We start from the raw sequence: 18,976 nt of genomic DNA, 5'->3' as shown, positions 1-18,976 counted from the left end.
CTCCAAAAAGAGAAAAATCCCACGTCCCTATCAGCTCCAATTGCACACTTTCCCTATAACCATGGCAACAAGTCACCTTCATGCACATCCACGTGTACAAGGCGTCGGCAAGGTGGGTTCCACAATATCACTTCAACAAGGAAGAACCCACCTAAGTTATCAACCAACTTAGTCCAAAAAAATCTCAAGCCCGACCCTTTCGGCCCAACCCAAGGTCCAAGAAACATCAAAAACCCAATCGTTACAACACACGTGTCCAGTACACGTGTCCAATAATCCTCACATCCTAAGTACATTTCATTGTACTGATTCACTCTAGTCAAAGCAGCCAATCAGTTTACGCGTAGATATTGGTGCCACGTGTTGTCCCAGATTGTCTGGTTATAATCTTTCTATAAATGGAGCTAACGGTATCCTTAACCGACTCCAGGTCCTAATTCCAAATTGTTAACTTTCCATTTCCAATCTTGAAATGAAAACAAAGCATTTATCAAAAGCCAAAAATTGAAAAAATTAAAGAGAGAACCTTCAAATTTAAACCTTAAACGCTTTAGTTCGTTCAATGATTCAAAGATTTGATCGGAATGATCGCCGGATTTTGACTTTCCCGGCGGTTCATCCCTGTGAGAATATATCTCCGGCTACCCTTTTGGATTCTTTGATTACTCTATCTCGTAACATATGCAATTTCAAATCCAAATTCTTTGCAACTCAACGGAAAAATGTCCGAGAAACCATTAGACAAGTGGGAATCCTCTTGATTTTTTTCGAGGAAATCCGAGATAATCTTCCTAGTATTAGAGATTCCATTATTCTTTGTTTTGCTGAACTCCACACAACATTCCAAAAGCTAAAATTTCTATTAGATGATTGCACCCGTGAAGGGGCAAGAACTTGGATGCTTATGAAATCCCACTCTGTAGCGAGCCAATTTCGAGCTTTGATTAGAACTGTGGCTACAGCACTTGATGTTCTTCCTTTGAATTCTCTTAATATTTCTAGAGAAATCAAGGAGTTAGTGATAATGGTGGCTAATCAAGCACAGAGGGCAAAAATGGAGCTCGACCCTGAAGATGAAGATGCCATGAAAAGGGTAATTCTAATTATGAATCAATTTGAAAACAAGTTCGAGCCAGACACGTGTATAAGCAAGAAAGTTCTGGATTATCTTAATATTACAACTTGGGCTCAATGTCACAAGGAGACTAAATTTTTGGAGGAAGAAATTAATTTTGAATGCTCAGAGAATTACGAAAGAGAAGTGCCAATGTTAAGCAGTTTAGTAGGATTCTTGAGCTATTGCAGAGGAATTCTGTTCGAGGACTCTGTTTATGGAAACACTGATCAATCCGATGGAGCATCCAATCTTGAAGCTTTAACTTGCTTAAATCCTGAAGATTTTCGATGCCCGATTTCTCTTGAACTCATGACGGATCCTGTAACAGTATCCACGGGTCAAACCTATGATCGTGTGTCGATTCAAAGATGGCTCAAGTCAGGGAACCTACTCTGTCCCAAAACAGGGGAGATTCTACAAAGCACAGAATTATTACCTAATTCGACTCTGAGGAAGCTCATTCAACAATTCTGCGCTGATAATGGAATATCCTTAGCTAAATCAAGGAAGAAAAATCGCGATATATCGCGTACCATTTTGCCAGGAAGTCCAGCAGCTGCTGAAGCAATCAAATTCCTATCCGAATTTCTTGCGAGTAGACTTTATTTTGGTTCAGATCAGCAGATAATCAAGGCTGCTTATGAAATTCGTTTGCTGGCAAAATCAAATATTTTCAACAGATCCGTATTAATTGAAGCTGCATCTATCCCAGCACTCTTACAAATTCTTAACACAAATGATCCAATTATGCAAGAGAACTCAATTTCTGCTTTGCTCAAGCTATCAAAACATTCTAATGGAAAGAAAGTGATCATGGAAAATGGAGGCCTGAAATTGATTATCAGTGTTCTCAAAGATGGGTTAAAGGTAGAAGCTAAGCAAATTGCAGCTGCCATAATTTTCTACATATCTTCACCCCGCGAATACCGAAAGGCAATCGGAGAAAATCCTGAAGTGTTTCCAGCTTTAGTGGAACTCATCAAAGATGGAACAAGTTGTGGGAAAAAGAATGCCATTGTTGCGATATTCGGGTTACTGCTGAGTCACAGGAACCATGAGAGAGCACTTGGAGCTGGAACAGTTCCAGCACTAGTTGATCTTTTAGCTTCCTCGGATAAAGTTGAACTAAACACAGATGCACTGGCAGTTCTAGCTTCATTAGCAGAAAAAACTGAAGGGTCATTTGCAATATTAGAAGCTTCAGCATTACCAGTAATATTGAGTCAATTACAGAATATAACATCTCGAGCAGGAAAAGAGTACTGTGTTTCCATTTTATTGTATTTATGCATCAACTGTGGCGCGGAGGTATTAGCCGCTCTGGTAAGAGAGCAGGCGCTTATGCCACTTCTTTATTCACTGTTGACAGAAGGAACCAGCCAAGCAAAGAAAAGGACACGCTCTCTTATCAAAATTCTACAGAAATTCTGTGAAACAAGCACTTCTAGGTTTGTGAGTGAAGTTCCACAAGAACAATTTATTGATGTAAGGTGAAAGGTCGCAGGATTTAATTTTTGTCCCCATTGTCCGTGTAAATATATCTTGATAGTGGTAGTTATATGTGTCAAAGTTTAGCTCCTCTCTTTTTTTCAGGAGCTAAATGCAGAGTAGGTCATTGGGCTTGGGAACTTATACCTGAATAAATTTGTAATACAATTCTTTGTTGTGATAAATAATGAATTTGTTCTTGTGTGATAACAAAATGGGGTAAGACTGCAATGCGCTTCTGAAATTAGAGAGCAGAAGTCTGTAAAATGGTAGAGTTTATGTTGTTTCTTCCTAATGGGGTGGATAGATATTTATTTTTTTGTGCCATAGAAATCACTAGTAGATTAGATCCTCGAAAAGTTTGTGCTGATCTAGGTCAGCTAATGAGGACGCGGTAGATTTGATACAGAAATCAGCGTTGATATTGTTAGTATATACTATAAGTCATGCGTATTGTTATAGTATTCTTTATGAATAATTATTTATTTACTTGTTTAAATTCAATAAAGTTTCATTTTAAATAGATCATGTGTTGGTTTGTGCGTCCATTGCTTACATAGTAGATGATATAGAGTTTAGCTTATACACGGAAGATTAAATCATCGATTCTTGTAAGACATAAAAGTTAATGTTCACAATCTAATGATGGAATTGGACAAATCATCGGAATGATTGTAGCACAAGATTAAATATAATTTATCTTGATTATGGGAATGGTTTAATTCCAACTTCTTGTGCTAGTACATTTTGTATGTATTGAACGGATCAAGTAGAGATGAGTATTTTATACTGACTTTATAAAATAATTTCTCTAGTCCATTTAATGTACTTATACTCTTAATCCTGATATAATTATTATTAGCTGTGTATGTCACTTGTTGTTTTGATTTATTAAAAGGCGAGATTCTTTCGCGAGTCAATAAGCCTGGTAAATTGGATAACAATGATATACATTGGCGAAGTAATAATTAGTTGATCGAATCCATGTCTGTAGGGACTAGTACCAACTGTAAGGGAATTACTACCAATAGCAGAACACAGAATATGTGCTAGACACATTTGGTCTAACTGGTCCAAAAACTGGAGAGGTGAAGAAAGGAAAAAATAATTCTGGAGATGTGCAAAAGCATCTTATGAAGTGAAATTCAAAGAAGAACTGGAAGCAATGAATAAGCTTGGTTATAAGACATGTGAAGACTTATTGAAGTATGATAAAGAGTATTGGTGTAGGGCATACTTTAGAGAAGATTCAAAGTGTGATGTCATTGAGAATAACATGTGTGAAACATTCAATTCTTGGATAGTAGGTCCCAGGAACAAGTCTGTTATAACTATGTTGGAAGAAATTAAACACAAAATCATGAATAGGACCATTGAAATGAGGAAGTTTGCTGAGACTTGGGTTACTGACATTGCACCAATGGCTAGGATGATACTAGAAGAGAACAAAGCCCTCTCTAGGAGGTGTAAGGTTATATGGAATGCAGAACATAGATTTGAAGTTGATGAAGGTGTGTATAGATTCACTGTTAATTTTAGGACCATGAAATGTACCTGTAGATCATAGATGTTGAGGGGCATTCCATGTCAACATGAAGTATGTGCATTCTATAATAGAGAAATGGACCCAGATGATTATGTTAATCACTAGTATAGGAAGGAAACTTTCCTTAAAGCTTACCGGCATTTCATTCAACCAATTCCCAACATGAAGATGTGGCCAGATTCAACAAATCCATGTATAGAGCCTCTAGAACCTAAACCTATGCCAGGTAGACCAAAGAGATGTAGGAGAAAAACCAAGGATGAACCAAGGAAAAGGCATGGTAAACTATCAAAGAAAGGGGTAAATCTGACATGTTCAAACTGCAACAAACAAGCCACAACAAATATGGATGCAGCAATATGGTAAGTTCTGATATTTGTACTTCTGTCTTTTACATCCTTTTTTTTGCAATTCTGATATTTTTTTCTTTTACTTCTGTCATCATGTTCCAAGAAGTGTTACTCAATAAAGTCAAAATATGCCACCACCTCCACCAAGATCATCTCAGGAAATACTATCTCAACAAAGCAATCCATCATCTATATGTGAGGATACAAGCGTTGTCAAAAGACAAAGCAACAATCAATCAACTAGGCTTGGTAGGGGAAGAGGAAGAGAAAGGCTCCCTACTAGGCAGGGGAAAAGGAAGAGGAACTACACTTGGTATTGGTAGGGGTGTATTCACATCTGCTGCAGGAAGCTCTACTACCACACAACCTTCAACATTTCAATCTACAGGAGGCCCTGGACTAGGCAAGGGAAAAGGAAGAGGAACTACATTAGGAGGAGGCTCGGCTAATGCAACAACCATTGGACATAAAAGGCCAAGGCATACTGGTTTTGAGATTTTCACTGACACTATGACTGGAACTACTATCCTAAATGTAAGAGTGTATAGTTTATTGTAATGCAGTTTTGTGGGCTGGAATTGTTCTGTTTTTACTAATTAATTATATTTTACAGCCTGGTATATTATCTGAAAGAGTGATATCAGCTCGGACATTCAAGGATACATTTGCAACTAATATAGACATTGGATTTAAGCCCCCCGGATTAAAGTTTAAAGGAAGAAGTAGTGACAAGGTCATAGCTTCAGCAGATGAGTGCAACAAGGAAAAAAAGCCTTTCAAGTCAAACAAGTTCAGTTGCATCTACACTGTAAAGCAGACCAGCTTTTGTTTATGTTATCTAAAATGTCACTGCCAGTTTTTTATTTGGGCAGTTATGCTCTATTTAATACATTATGCTCTAATAGAGTTTACTAGTTTGGGCAGTTATTTGTTTGGGAAAACAATGCTTTGTTTTTGTAATTTGTAGACCAAAACAATATTCTATTTTTGAGCTTCGATGGTTGGGCAGTAATATTTTTAGTTCATGAATATGAATTTGCATTTAATTCATAACACAATATGGAAGTGCAGCTGAACTTAAATTTGCATAAAAAATTGGCCATTGTCATTTCATTCATAACAAGATAGTATACATTAACAAAAAGCCGAATTCCTAGTACTCACTTCCAACATACTAAATTGTTCTTGAACTAATGGAAACAACTACAACACCATTATCACCAATATATCATAAAAATACTACATTATTCTTCTAACCACCAATATCAGCAAAGGCAAATCCATAGAAACACCACCACCACAACAACAAATAACCACTTCTGCGCAACTATTTTCTCAGTTCTTTCGACTCTTTTTAACAGACCCCGTATAACCCTCTTAGCTTGGTCGGGCATTTCATCATCATGCCATCTAAAATATTTGCAGCTACCTTGACCCTACAAAATTAAAAAAGAAATATGGCCAAAAAAATTAAAACAGATTTTTTTTAAAGAAATTCAAGGGTCTAAGAAAAGCAATACGATTGACTTATCAATTTACAACCATAAAATTGACGATCTGGGTTTGCAGGTGACCATGATATAGTCAGTGACACATTAAATTCACAGTAAAAAATATCCATTCCATTGCGAGAAGTTGATTTTTGTGGCATGGAACTGATAAACGAGAAATATAGGGAAGATCATATAAAGATTCAAGCTTGGGAACCTAAGCTTCAGTTGAAGGAAAAAATGAAGACTTTAAAAGGGGAAGAAGAAGGAAGAGGAATTAGGGGTTTTTTGAGAGAAATAATGAAAAATCAGGTGTTTTAAAATGGGTCTAACGGGTGGTTTTTTTTTTTACCGTTAGAATATCCACTTAAGCAAATATTAATAACATTCACGTGCTTATCATGTGGGGACATAGCGCTCCTTTGGCCGGTCATGCATTGTGTTTAAATGATATAGAGCAAAATAGAGTTAAAGTGTTCAATAGGAAAAACGTTAACTTAATGTGTCAAAATGAAAACTGGAGCCAAGTTTAAGGGGTCGTCTATATATTTTCCCTTCAATAAATCATTTGGCCCTAGCCTTCCTTTTACTTTTAGAGTTGAGTTTTTTTGTCTTCTGAAATCAATTAAGATTAAAAGTGTTTAACGGGTGAGCCGGGCTAGTCCGCGTTAAGAGAAAAGGCGACCGATCGGTTTCCAATCCGGGCCAATTACCGGTTTTTTTAAATTGGGCTTAATGGGTCCGAATTTATCCGGATAAAAAATAAACCGAAACAGTTACGGGTCCAAGGGCCCGGGCCAGGTTAATGTTATTATTTTTTAATTTTTTTTGTATTTTGTATAACTATCATAATTTATTTTAATATAGAGTAAAAATATAAAACAAAAAAACGATCTTATAAAAAGAATATTTGAATAAAATGATGCAAGGGCTTTAAAATCCTTGCATTTGATATTTTGAATATTTCATTAAGAATTTAAGATAATAGACTATAATGAAGATGGAAAAAAATTGCACTTATAATTTGCAAATTCTTTTTTTATTTTTTATTTCAAACTTACAAATTAAAGTTTACATTTAACAACAACTAAATTAACGAAAAAAGAGTAAAACTAAATTTTCATTGCATAATAATACTTCAAATTAATCTAATAAACTAAAACATTAAGCATAAATACGTCTGATAATTTTAAAATAACACAAATTATCTCAAATCAACTTAAATACGAATTTTTGGAGGACGCTCATAACAACTCTTCATATGCCTCCTTATACACCTTGTGCCCACCCACTTCAAACGAAGATTTAAGACTAGACCACAGTTCTTGCACATTACTTTGTGAACTTCTTCATTTTCTTCTACCACCTCAAAGTGTTACCAAACATATGACCGCACTCTAGAAGTACGAGGCATGATTTAACTTGAATTGAGAATTTGAGCTTGAGAAATTAAAGATGAGTGAAGAAATGAAGAAGATGGGGGTGTATTTATAGTTTTTCAAAGGGCTAAATTAGTAATTACTAAAGTGTTATTTTAAAAAAAATTGCACAAAAAAGAGCTATTCTTGCAATCAACCCGTTGGGCGACGGCCAAATTTGAAGCTAACCGTTGCCAACAGTCATATCCCTTTAATTTTTTTTTTCCAGAAAATAGCCGTTGAATCGGTCCGGGCCGAGCTGGTTAACCGGTTCAATAGTGTTTTTCATTGACCGGGTTTAACCGGTCCGGTTAACCGAATTTTTTATACGGACTAACCCCCTAACCCAGCCCACCGAGCTCCCTAACAACCGATCCGAGCCGGTTGAGGTTACAATCGGTCTGGGCCGGTCTGATCCGGAAACGGGTCAGCTCGGCCCATTAAACAAGTATAATTAAGATTCGTTTGTAGTTGAGAACTTCGGTCAATTTCACATATATCTTTGCATTCTTTATGAGAGTTTTGAGTGTCTTGAGACAACTTTATTCCATATGATGTTAGGTCTTTATAGTTTATTTTTAGCTAGTGTTTGGAAATAGATTTAGTTGAAACTTGATTTTTTTTTTTGAAGTTTTGTTGAAAAATAATTTTTAGAAGTTGGAGTTGTGTTTGGACATGTAATTTATTTGAAAAAAAGGTTGAAGTTTTGTGAGTAAAAGAAAAAATTTCACGCAAAAACTGCCATAAGCAATTTTGGGAACTTAAAATAAAATTAAAAATTATAAAAATTTGATCATATTTCATTAATAAATAATATATTCATTTTTATTTTAAAAAAATAATATTCAAAATTTATGGCCAGACGAGAGCTTAACATCTTCAATCCAAAATATGTGGATGTTCAAGTGTAACTTCGCCACAGTTACAATGACCAAAATGTTTGTGCAAAATATTAAAATGGAAAAATACAGGAAAAAACATAAAACATCCTCAAACTTGTCTTTGGACCAATTGATTTAAAAATATTATTTCAACTTTTTTCATATTTGGATTGAATATTTTAGATCAATTTACTCGCCAAATCAGAATTTTGGTTCTCAATGGACAATGTTTAAATCTACGATATCACTAATAATTTTTCCCTAAATGGAATAAATTGCAACAAATAAACTAAAAGCAAAAGTTTGTTGTGAAGGAGGGGGCAAAATGCATATGAACAAAAATAGGAGGAATAAAGTGTAAAGAAGTAAAGGAGTCTCCCGAAACAATCACTATAGTTAACGACGTCGTTTAAGGTTTCGCCTCTCAGTCCCAGGGAAAACCTTGCAGATGCTTTTATAAAGTTTCCAAGTTCCCTTCCGCTACAGAAAATCTAGATTCCAATCAAAACCGCGCAACAAGCAAAAGTATAGTTCCCCATATTTCTCCATATCTCTGTAAATTTGATTTCTTGTCCCTTTAATTTTCAGTTTCCAGTTAGAATTTGTGTATGACTCCCTGTTCTTCATTGAACAAAGCTAGGGTTTGTACCTTCCATATTTTCGTTTATAGTTTATCGTTTTTTTTTTTTGTAGGAACTGGTAATGGCGACTGAACAACCTAAGCCAGCGGCTGAAGACGTGAAGATGGATCTTTTCGAAGACGACGACGAATTTGAAGAGTTTGAAATTGATCAAGGTGAGTTAAAGCATCATATGTTCTTCTACTATTTTCTTTATCTCTATATTTGAGTGTCGTGTTTTCCGAATGATGTTTTGCGTCATGATTCTGTTCTCCTAAGATTCTAGCTAAGATAGAAAAATAAAATTAAATAAAGGAAGTTCCTCGTTTACTATTTAAATTAAATTGTACTTATGATCTGATGTTGTAATATATGATGCTCTTACTTTTACCTGATTAAAAAAGCTGATGCTCCTGGTCATTGATTTCCTATTTACTTGCACTTGTGATTTGAGTTGTCGATAAGGTAGAATATCCCTTGCTATCTGCTCCATAGGATACGTTGTCGCTGTTGCTTTCGAGCTCCATGTGGTTCATTTTCAATTGCAATACCACAAAAATGTGTAGTGTACTTTGTTGATAAAAAAGTGATACTTTATCTTTAAACCATCAAATACCGTCTCCAATCAAGCCACATTTATTTTAACATTCGTTGTTTAGTGCTTTCTTTTAACAATATTGATAGGATACTGTTTTCTGAAGAAAAAAATATATGGATAAGATATTCATCAAGATGAAATCCAAAATCTCTCCAGCCCTAGTGAATTATATCATGTTTATTAGAAATTGAACACTTAAAATGTTTCCTTCTGAACAGGAAGGATTGGGTGAAGTGTGCGTATTTTTCTATGTGCTCTAGTTGATTTTAGGCCAAAACATAGATAGCCCCTCAAACTTGGCACGAAATGTCACTTAGACTGTTAGACATTTCAACTTTGCTTGTGACCATGTTATACACCTCAAGTTGGCAGTAATGCGTCCTGTGAATACAGCACACTGACATGGCATATCGCGTGTTACACATTTACAAATGAGTGCGTAGATATACTTTTTACATTATGTTAGCACCAATTCAACACCCAACACCACCCTCATCCCCATTCCCCAACTCCTAGCTTCCACCACTAACGAACAGTAATAGTAAGGACCCTTGTAGCAGTACTAACTGACCATCTAGCTTTGAACATGGTTCTCTTTATCAAACTGAATTAGCACTTTTCTCTCTTCTTTTGATAGATGCACACTTTGTCCAAGCGACTAATCCTAACCCAAATTGGACTAATCATTTCTTTCACGCCTCAGAGAATTCCAAAATCATTGTCACAAAATTGAGACCCATTTCTTTCACCACAAAAAATCTCTTCCTTCGCCATAATATTTCCTAAGAATCTGCTTAATATTATATTCCGGATATTTTGCTCCCAAATTCTGTTTTATTCATTCTGTATCAGAAGCTATGACTATTGACATAAAGTTTTTATTTTTGGATCAATTTGTTGCAACCAGATCTGAAATTGGAGTTGACTTTGAATTTGGAGTTGACTTTGAATTTGGAGTACTGAATTTTTCACTTGTTTATAGCGTCTGATATTGAGTGATATCTTCGACCTAATCATTCATATTTTCAATTCTCCTCCTTTCAATCCATGCTTGTCACTGTAAATAGAGAGAGCGGAAAAATGATAGAACACGAGGCTCAAGATCTAGTTTGAGGAAGAATAAGGTCTAGAAGGGTTCCAAAATGTGTAGGTGAAGAAGACTTGGTTTCAGGTTTAAGAATGGTGATGGAAAGAGATGGTGTGCATGAGCAATAAGATAACTTCTTCCTTTGTTTTTCAACTTGTCTTTCTTTCTTTCTTTTGCTTTTTGACGTGTGTCATTTTAATTGTTTTTTTTGACACATCGATTTGCGCTTGTGTTACCCGCTTGTGGACACCTTCCACGAGATACATTCCTGTCAAGTTGAGGTGCCTATCTACTCACTAGCAAAGTTGAGGTGTCTAAGGCTGCTGATATATCAAATTTTCTTGTGGCTCATTTAGAGCTGCATACAAGACCAAACAACCAAACAGTGACACTTTACTCTGTTACGGCTTATCCTACCTGTGTAGATGCCTCCACTACTTATTTACTCTCCTAACTAGCAAGCAGGAAAGCTTACAGCTGATATTCATATACATTTACCAAATAAACCTTTTTTTATAAGGTAAAAATTTATTGAAAATGTACCAAGATGGTACACAATAGTACAACAGGCAGCCCAGATAACAACAATCGCATACTATCCTCTCCCTCCTAATATCTCCAGAAAGTCAATATACTGATTCTGATTTACTAAATTACTACAATTACACCAAAGATACTGATTATGAAGACATGTATGCTTAATTCTAATAATGTGATTCATGTGCCCTTCAAGCAAGCCTTGTTCCTTTCAAGCCATAAGGTCCACAGAATGCACAATGGAATGGGTTCTCCATATCTGTTTCAGTCTTCTAGATACTCTTTGAGATTGCCAAGCTTCTATAAGACCCCTTACTGTTAAGGGCATCACCCAAGAAATGCCACAAATGCTGAAACATAGATCCCAGCATTGCCTAGATACTCTGCAATGGAGGAGAAGGTGATTTACTGATTCCTGTTCCTCTTCACACAAGTAACATCTATTGCACAACCCGAAGCCTCTTTTCTGCAAGTTATCCCGATTCAAACAAGCCTCCCAAATAGCTATCCATTTAAAACATGCTAACTTAACTGGAGCTTTGGTTTTCCAAATCATCTTCCAAGACCAACTAGCATCTCTGTGATTTGACTTCTTTACAATCATGCTATAACAACTTTTCACTGAAAAGTTTTATCCTTGCTGATACTCCACGACATAGTATCCACCTTGCTCTGATCAATGGAAACAGATTCAATTTGTTGGAGCAGGTGACAGAAATCCCCAACTTCCCAATTATCCAAATTTCTTCTAAAAACTATTTGCCATCCTGTACCTGAGTAGAAATCAACTATGGATCCAGCCTTATTGATAGAATGGTTGAACAAATTGGGGAACTTCATTGTCAGGCTTTCATCCCCTATCCATAGATCTGTCCAAATTTTAATTTTCTGACCATTCCCAACTTCCAAGTTCCAACTTTGTATATTCTAAAAACTCCCCCATAGTCTACTTATGTATTTCCAAACACCCCCTCTTGCATTTAAGTGTAAACAGGGAGGTCTCCACCCTTTCTTCCTACCATATGTAGAATTGATCAAGCTCTACCAAACTTCATTACCTTCCAGCATGTATCTCCATAGCCACTTGAAGAGTAGGCTTTTGTTTTCAACTTCCTTATACCGAGACTTCCTCCTTTTTAATCATTCAGCACCACATGAAATTTGACCAAATGCATTTTCCTTTTTGTAGCATTTCCATCCACATAAGAACTGACTCCTTATGGAAATTAGCTTTTTTTCTACTGCTGCAGGCAAATAAACTTCTCTTGCCCCACAGTATTCTATAAGAACCATTGTCTTCCTTAAGAACACAACTGCTGCCATTCTTTTGCATATATTGATGAATTCTTGTGCTTGCTAATGTAAAATCAAATGAGGTAATGGAGCTGGAAGGGAGACTTATTTTCAATATAAATCAAGTAATTTTACTCGGCTTTCCTCAAAGCCTTGCACTTAAACTTTGGCAACTTTTCCCGGAATGGCCTATCTTTGAGGAAGCTTTACAATTTTTTAGTTCTCTTGACAAATTCAAAAGTGGTTGCAATAGAACTTTTGTGTACCACTGCATGGAGCAGCATCTGCTGGCAGCTAAACCAGTTACAACTTCTGATCTTGTCCTTTCCCTTTTATCTATAATATTTCTCACCAAGTTTAGCATGCTTCAATCTTGTTGCATGTCACTATTTGAGATTCGAGTAGCTTAAGTTAAGTAATTAACCTTGTTACCCAGATACCTTCCATGTTGAATAAGCTCTTAGATGCCTTGTGAATCATCGTAGCATGTCTTATATGTTGGAAAGTATTTAATGCTCACACTTGAGCCCTGATAACCTTGGTATTTGAACTTTTTGTATCGGCTTCTCAATTCTGGAGTAGCTTTATCCTTATTTATCCTTTTGTTTTGTTCCATTGAAAGACGAAGGGTCCTATATTCTCTTTTTCCCTTTAATGTATTAGTCAGAAAATCTATTATTCTAGGACCACTTTGTTGTTCATCCTCTTGCTGAGTTTTATTTGTAATATCTGGTCATGACCGTCATATAAATACAAAATGTTCAGAATGGGAGGACAAAGAGGAAGGCAAAGAAGTAACACAGCAATGGGAAGATGATTGGGATGATGATGATGTTAACGATGACTTCTCTCTGCAGCTAAGAAGGGAATTGGAGAGCAACACTGAGAAGAAATGATTACACTTGCATATGATTGTTTCTTCTTTTCAAAATTAGACCGTGTACTGGATTCAGGTGTTTCCATATGCTTGTACTCTTTATTTTCCTGAGCATGCACCACCTGTGCCCGTGTTCCCGAAGGCAACATGAAACCTTAATATCACCTTTTTGTTCACATTATGAAACTTGCGATGTACAAACTTAAAAACAGTTCCTGTGAGCTTAGTTTGAGCAGAAGTGAGTATGTTTATCTTTCAAATTTGATTGATTTTCCTGTATTGGGGAATGCATTTCTTGTGTATGTCCTTTGGAGAGGATTTGGGTTTGGTGGGAGAGAGCTAGAAAAATGTGTATACACTGGACACAGTCTACCTGTCACAAGTAGGTTAATTCCTTTTTCTTAATTTTTTTTTAAGGTAGGTTAATTCCTTTTCCATAGTTTGGAGTTCCCTGAACTACTTCCATTCAGATGGTTTATGGTGTGCAAGGCATTTGCTGGAATTCATTTACTTCTTTGATCTTCTGCTGGGAATGACTGTTTATATGCAAAACATCATCGTGATGCTGTATTTTGTAGTGGATGAAAAGGAGTGGAATTAGGGCGTGTTTTTTGAGTGTGAAAGGGAGTGAAACTAGGGAGTTCCAAGAAGGAAACTAGCAGGGAAGTGAGAACATTTTCCTTGCATTCCTTTCGTTTGCATTAGCAAGGAAAACGAAGGTGGCTAATCTTATGGGCGATAGGTAGGAATTAGGACATGTTAAGGTATGAAGAGCAGATTAAAAGAATGTATTGTGTTGGCAATAGGTTTTAGCTTAACCACTGTCGTTTGGATTTATATTTCGAGGCAGGTATTATTGCTTGGCTGCTTGGGCGATTGCGCACGCAATTCAGTGGTTTGTGGTATCCACTGTGTCTGTCGATGGCAGATTATAACTTAGAGGCATATATGCTATATTTCATTAGCATTTGATTCTAGCTTTGCCCCGTCGTCTGGTTCTGTGTTGGGAAGATACCGAATTGAATAACTGCGCGTTCAGTATTGCATCATCCTTTATTTCTAATACGACATATTAGCAACATAACATACTACTCCGTATGGATCAGTGATAGCTGAAAGACGGCACTATTAATGTGTGTATTGTTTACACATTGCGTAGAATACCCAGATCTCCTTCAGTACGCGCTAACTACAATGTTGATGATTCGTTTCAAGGCTAAAGTGGGAAAATCATTTTAGCGATCGACTACAATCTATATTTGTAATTTTACTTCATTCATGTGATACATAGCTCCTGTTTAATAATCCACCATTGCATTATCATATCATCGAACTTATATCCTTATTTTTACTGTGTTTTGGACAATTGTTTCATCTATTTAGACAAGAGGGGTTGCTCTGATGGTAAGCAACTTCCGCTTCCAACCAAGAGGTTGTGAGTTTGAGTCTCCCCAAGAGCAAGGTGGGAAATTCTTGGAGGGAAGAATGCCGGAGGTCTATTTGGAAATAGCCTCTCTACCCCAGGGGGGTAAGGTCTGCGTACACACTACCCTCCCCAGATCCCACTAAGTGGGATTATACTGGGTTGTTGTTGTTGTATCTAGACGGAGAACTAGCTAGGGTCCTTTCGTGAGCTGACACAAACTCGACTCCTCTCACCTATATTTCCCTTCCCAAGCTCTGCCCTTATTGTAGTTTTTTAATTCAATAATGTTACTAATTTCTCCCAGCTATTGTGGGATTCTAACTGGTTTTTAGCTGCTCTTCGATTTTGTTCTAGTGGTGCGAAGCATGTGTAAAGAAACCATTTTAGGAGAAATTACAAATGAAATGAAATAATTTTAGATCTAACACAATCAAAACGTTATGACTTATAGGGTCTACATGTAAAGATAAATAAATAGAGACTACATTGTTCTTACTCTAGGGGACACTAGAATTCATCATCCCTTCATGGATCTTAGCACCTCATTCATGTCCGTACTAAATACTTTAGGGTCTCTTTTCTGCATGGTATTAGTACAATATGATAACGTTGCCCAGCGTATGGTGCAATGCCAGATTTGATTATTTTATATTGATCCAATGATTCAGACGGACTTACAATACATTGGTCCATGCAGAAAATATTTTGTCCGAAGTATGAACGGATCTATACGGCCTAGAAGACTTCACTCTTCAGAAGGCTCCGCACGAGAAGTTTTATTTTGTGTCTCATATAACTTACACTAGTTGTATGAGACTCTTTTTTATCTCGTAAATTTGTGGACCCCAATCTTAAACTTCTGGGTCCACAGAAATTTGGGTCCATAAAACTGTGAGACAAAAAAGTTGCCTCATACAATTGACACATGAGACACAAAATAAAATTTTCCGCTAATATAATATTTTGTCATTCTCAGTGGTGCCTAACATAAATTTGCAGACATTGAACGTGGTAAAGTGTATCCCAGTACTACTGCTATTGTTATGCACATACATGGGGAAATGTTCTTTCCAGAATTTTTTAGTCAATTAGATCTTGCGAGAATGGGAAACTGCATTAATTGAGAGAGTGACGAGGTTAATATATTATTACATCCGGTCCACAATAAGTTTACTTTTTTATTTTAGTTCAAAAGAAGTGTTTATTTATATAATTCAGGAAAAATTTACCAAAATTACCCTTATGTACGTATCCCTAAAAAATCATTTACTCTTCATATTTGAGAAGATAAGTAAGTACTACTATACCTATGGTGCAACATTTAATGAAGGATAATTTAGTCAAACTAACTATTTTCGTAGAATTTAATATTTCCTTAATGGGTGTACCAAAAATAAATTGATCACTTATTATGAACCGGAAGGAGTACCTTATTAGTTGTATCCAAAAATATCTCTTTCCCATTAATTATTGGGAAGCAACTTGCAGTTCGTCAACTTCATGTCTTTAATCGCTTTGGCGCTTGTGAATGATCAAGTGGCAGTATTCATGACTCCGATCCTTTGAAACTTTAAAAAAAGTCTGCTCTTGACTTAATACAGCAACCAAAAATAAATTATTTAAAGAAGTAGAAAGATAAAGAAAAATAGACAAATTGAGATATTGACCTTCCGCGCCACCAATAGAAGAACGTTGACTAATAAGGATTGATGTAGATGACTATTTTATTATTAAGTAGAATCTTGGATTTGAACTTTAGTCTAATCTAATCAAGTCATTTTTGTTGGGAGTACTTTACCACCAATATTATTATATTTTTCGATGCGAATTTAAATTTAGTTGAGTTCCATTGCGATACAAAATATCAAGTGGAGCAGGAAAAGAAAAAACTAGGAGAAGGTTGGAACCCCTATTGGGACATTTCCATATCTAGTAGGAATAAGATTTACACAAGACGTGCTAAAAAAGATTCTTAGCTGCAAGTCCACCTATATGTTGTAGAATAAGTGATCAATTGAATTTTACCATAGCATATATAGAACATTAATAAACTTAAAGGAAACAGCTTATTATTGAACACAAATATGCCCAAAGCTGGCTTTTAAACATCAATTAAAACTTGTTTTCCGCCGCAAGCATCATCAATAAGGAGGCCTAGTGTTGACCAAGATGAACCACCTTCTTTCATAGTTTCCCATGCATTTTCTCCCATTTCCTTCACTTTCTTCCTCACTCCTTCTCCTTTTTCACCTTCCATTAACTCTCTCACCATTTTTTCAACCTCTTCTGCTTCAACAAAGCCCCTTACTGATCCATTCCTTGGCATAATCCTCAATCCCACACCGATTTCCTCAACCACAAATCTTGCATTTAAGTGCTGCTCAGCCATGAGGGGTAGTGCTAAAATAGGCACTTTAGCACATATACTTTCCATAACAGAATTCCATCCGCAGTGACTTAAAAAACCTTTGATGCTTTTGTGTTTTAACACCTCACTCTGATCCACCCATTCTTTCACTATCAATGCTCTATCTTTTACCCTCTCTTCAAACCCTTTTAGATGATCCAAAACTTTTGGTCTTGTCACCCATAAGAAACTCGTGTTTGATAATTCTAGTCCTCTGGCAATTTCTTGTATTTGCTCGGCGGAAACTTCGGCCTGAGTACCAAATGCGACGTACAGAACAGGTTGTCTGTCGGCTAACTTACAGTTGAGCCATTGCATCCATGTTTCATGTTTGTTGTCGGGGTGTGTTATGTTTGCTATCATGGGCTGATTGGCTAGGCAAAGAGGCCCAACACACCAGGACTTTGGTCCGAGGTGTTGGCTCCAATAGTCTGCAAATCTTGGTTCCAATTCGTAAAAGCTGTTGGTTATCATGCCACGGCTCTTTGCTAGGGAAACAGCTGTTGACACATAAATATATTTAAGTACTCAAAGTTTAATACTCTGTAACTGAGAAGGACATAATCTCAATTAATTTGGAATAATCCGAGCCGGTAAATTCTAAGGGAATTTTAAAACATTACATTAAAAGTTTTTTTTTTTATATAAAAGGGGTTCAAGAAATTAATTATATACATAAAAAATATTTTTTTAATATGCATCACAATTATCCGGCTAAGGGGATCATTCATTTGGCCCCCTTCACCATACATAGCTCCGCTATTGGAATCATCGCAGTTAAGTTAATCCTGCATTCAAATTTCACCACGACACAAAAAAAATATATTATCACATGCTTGGCTCATAAAAAAGATTCTGATCCACATGTGAAGGGTTAGGCATATTGAGACACAATTAAATAAATATAAACGAATTTTAAACTTTATGAGATGATCAGAAAAGTACCTTGCTCTAACATAAAGTCCACGGCTGGACCTTTGGGCTCAAGATCTCCAAAAGGAGGCTCAAAATCATTTCTGGTGAGCTTCAACCATGGAAAGCTTGAAAACGTAAAAGGCACGTCTGGTGAAATAGCTTCGGCATGAGGACGTTCTATGCCAAGAACTTGGTATAGGGTCGTGGCGAAAATACTCATACCAAAGAAAAAGTACCTCGGAATGCTAAATTTTTCAGCAGATTGTTGAGTCCATCCAAGAAATGCATCAGATATTATACATGTAGGTGGCTGCAAACCTAGTAAAGCTTGCTCGAACAGCGGCTGCATCAGCTTAGTAGCTCTCGCAAATTGACCGAAAGAGGACATGGAGGGAAGCTTCTCAGTAATTTCAACACCAGGAGGAATACCATCTATGCCTTTTGGAAAAGGGAGCTCAATAACGGAGATGCTTTCATCTTTTAGAAAATCACGAATGGAGGGGGCGTTTGCAGGGGTGGTGAAAATGGTGACGGCGACGAAACGGTGGCGTAAAAGGGCGGCGAGGTGGAGAAGAGGAATGGTGTGGCCATGAGACATGAAAGGAAAGATTACAAAGTGTGGTGAAGGAACTGTGCCCATTTTTTTTTCTTCTGGAAAATGAAATTTGTCGGTGCTGTGGAGTTGATTGATATGTAAGCAAAGAACGTGGTCTTACATATATAGCAGTCCCTGCCTTGACCTGTAGTCAGGAGGCGGCTATATTTGGCACAGGGATACACTTGATTGGGCTCATCCCAAACTTAAATGTTTAGACTAAATAAATCTATCTGTTATAAAATAAAAGTAATGCAGTAAAATGTAAACAAGAAGAGATAGAGAGAATGGAGAAGTGTTTTCTTTTTTCACTTTGGTGTAATTTTTCATT

The 18,976-nt window shown here is 36.5% G+C and overlaps 3 protein-coding genes across 3 annotated transcripts; 2 read left to right on the top strand and 1 right to left on the bottom strand.

Moving 5' to 3' along the window:
- The first annotated feature begins 417 nt into the window (after positions 1–417).
- Positions 418–2,820, top strand: LOC107797237 (U-box domain-containing protein 19). Its single transcript, XM_016620108.2, has one exon. The coding sequence runs from the start codon at positions 563–565 to the stop codon at positions 2,609–2,611; it is 2,049 nt and encodes a 682-aa protein (XP_016475594.1). The 5' UTR covers positions 418–562; the 3' UTR covers positions 2,612–2,820.
- Positions 2,821–8,675: 5,855 nt separating this feature from the next.
- LOC107797238 (protein DELETION OF SUV3 SUPPRESSOR 1(I)-like) lies at positions 8,676–13,562 on the top strand. The gene is made up of 3 exons (XM_016620109.2): positions 8,676–8,815; positions 8,984–9,086; positions 13,191–13,562. The coding sequence occupies exons 2-3, from the start codon at positions 8,993–8,995 to the stop codon at positions 13,319–13,321; spliced, it is 225 nt and encodes a 74-aa protein (XP_016475595.1). The 5' UTR covers positions 8,676–8,815; positions 8,984–8,992; the 3' UTR covers positions 13,322–13,562.
- A 3,159-nt stretch (positions 13,563–16,721) lies between these two features.
- On the bottom strand, positions 16,722–18,965 carry LOC107797233 (UDP-glycosyltransferase 90A1-like). Its single transcript, XM_016620105.2, has 2 exons — positions 18,081–18,965; positions 16,722–17,635 (listed from the first exon to the last, which is right to left on the bottom strand). The coding sequence occupies exons 1-2, from the start codon at positions 18,688–18,690 to the stop codon at positions 16,830–16,832; spliced, it is 1,416 nt and encodes a 471-aa protein (XP_016475591.1). The 5' UTR covers positions 18,691–18,965; the 3' UTR covers positions 16,722–16,829.
- Between the last annotated feature and the right edge of the window lie 11 nt (positions 18,966–18,976).

The sequence above is a fragment of the Nicotiana tabacum genome, chromosome 6, assembly GCF_000715075.1.
Source record: "Nicotiana tabacum cultivar K326 chromosome 6, ASM71507v2, whole genome shotgun sequence".
NCBI classification, from domain to species: Eukaryota; Viridiplantae; Streptophyta; class Magnoliopsida; order Solanales; family Solanaceae; genus Nicotiana; species Nicotiana tabacum.
This window is presented reverse-complemented; position numbering and strand designations above follow the sequence as displayed.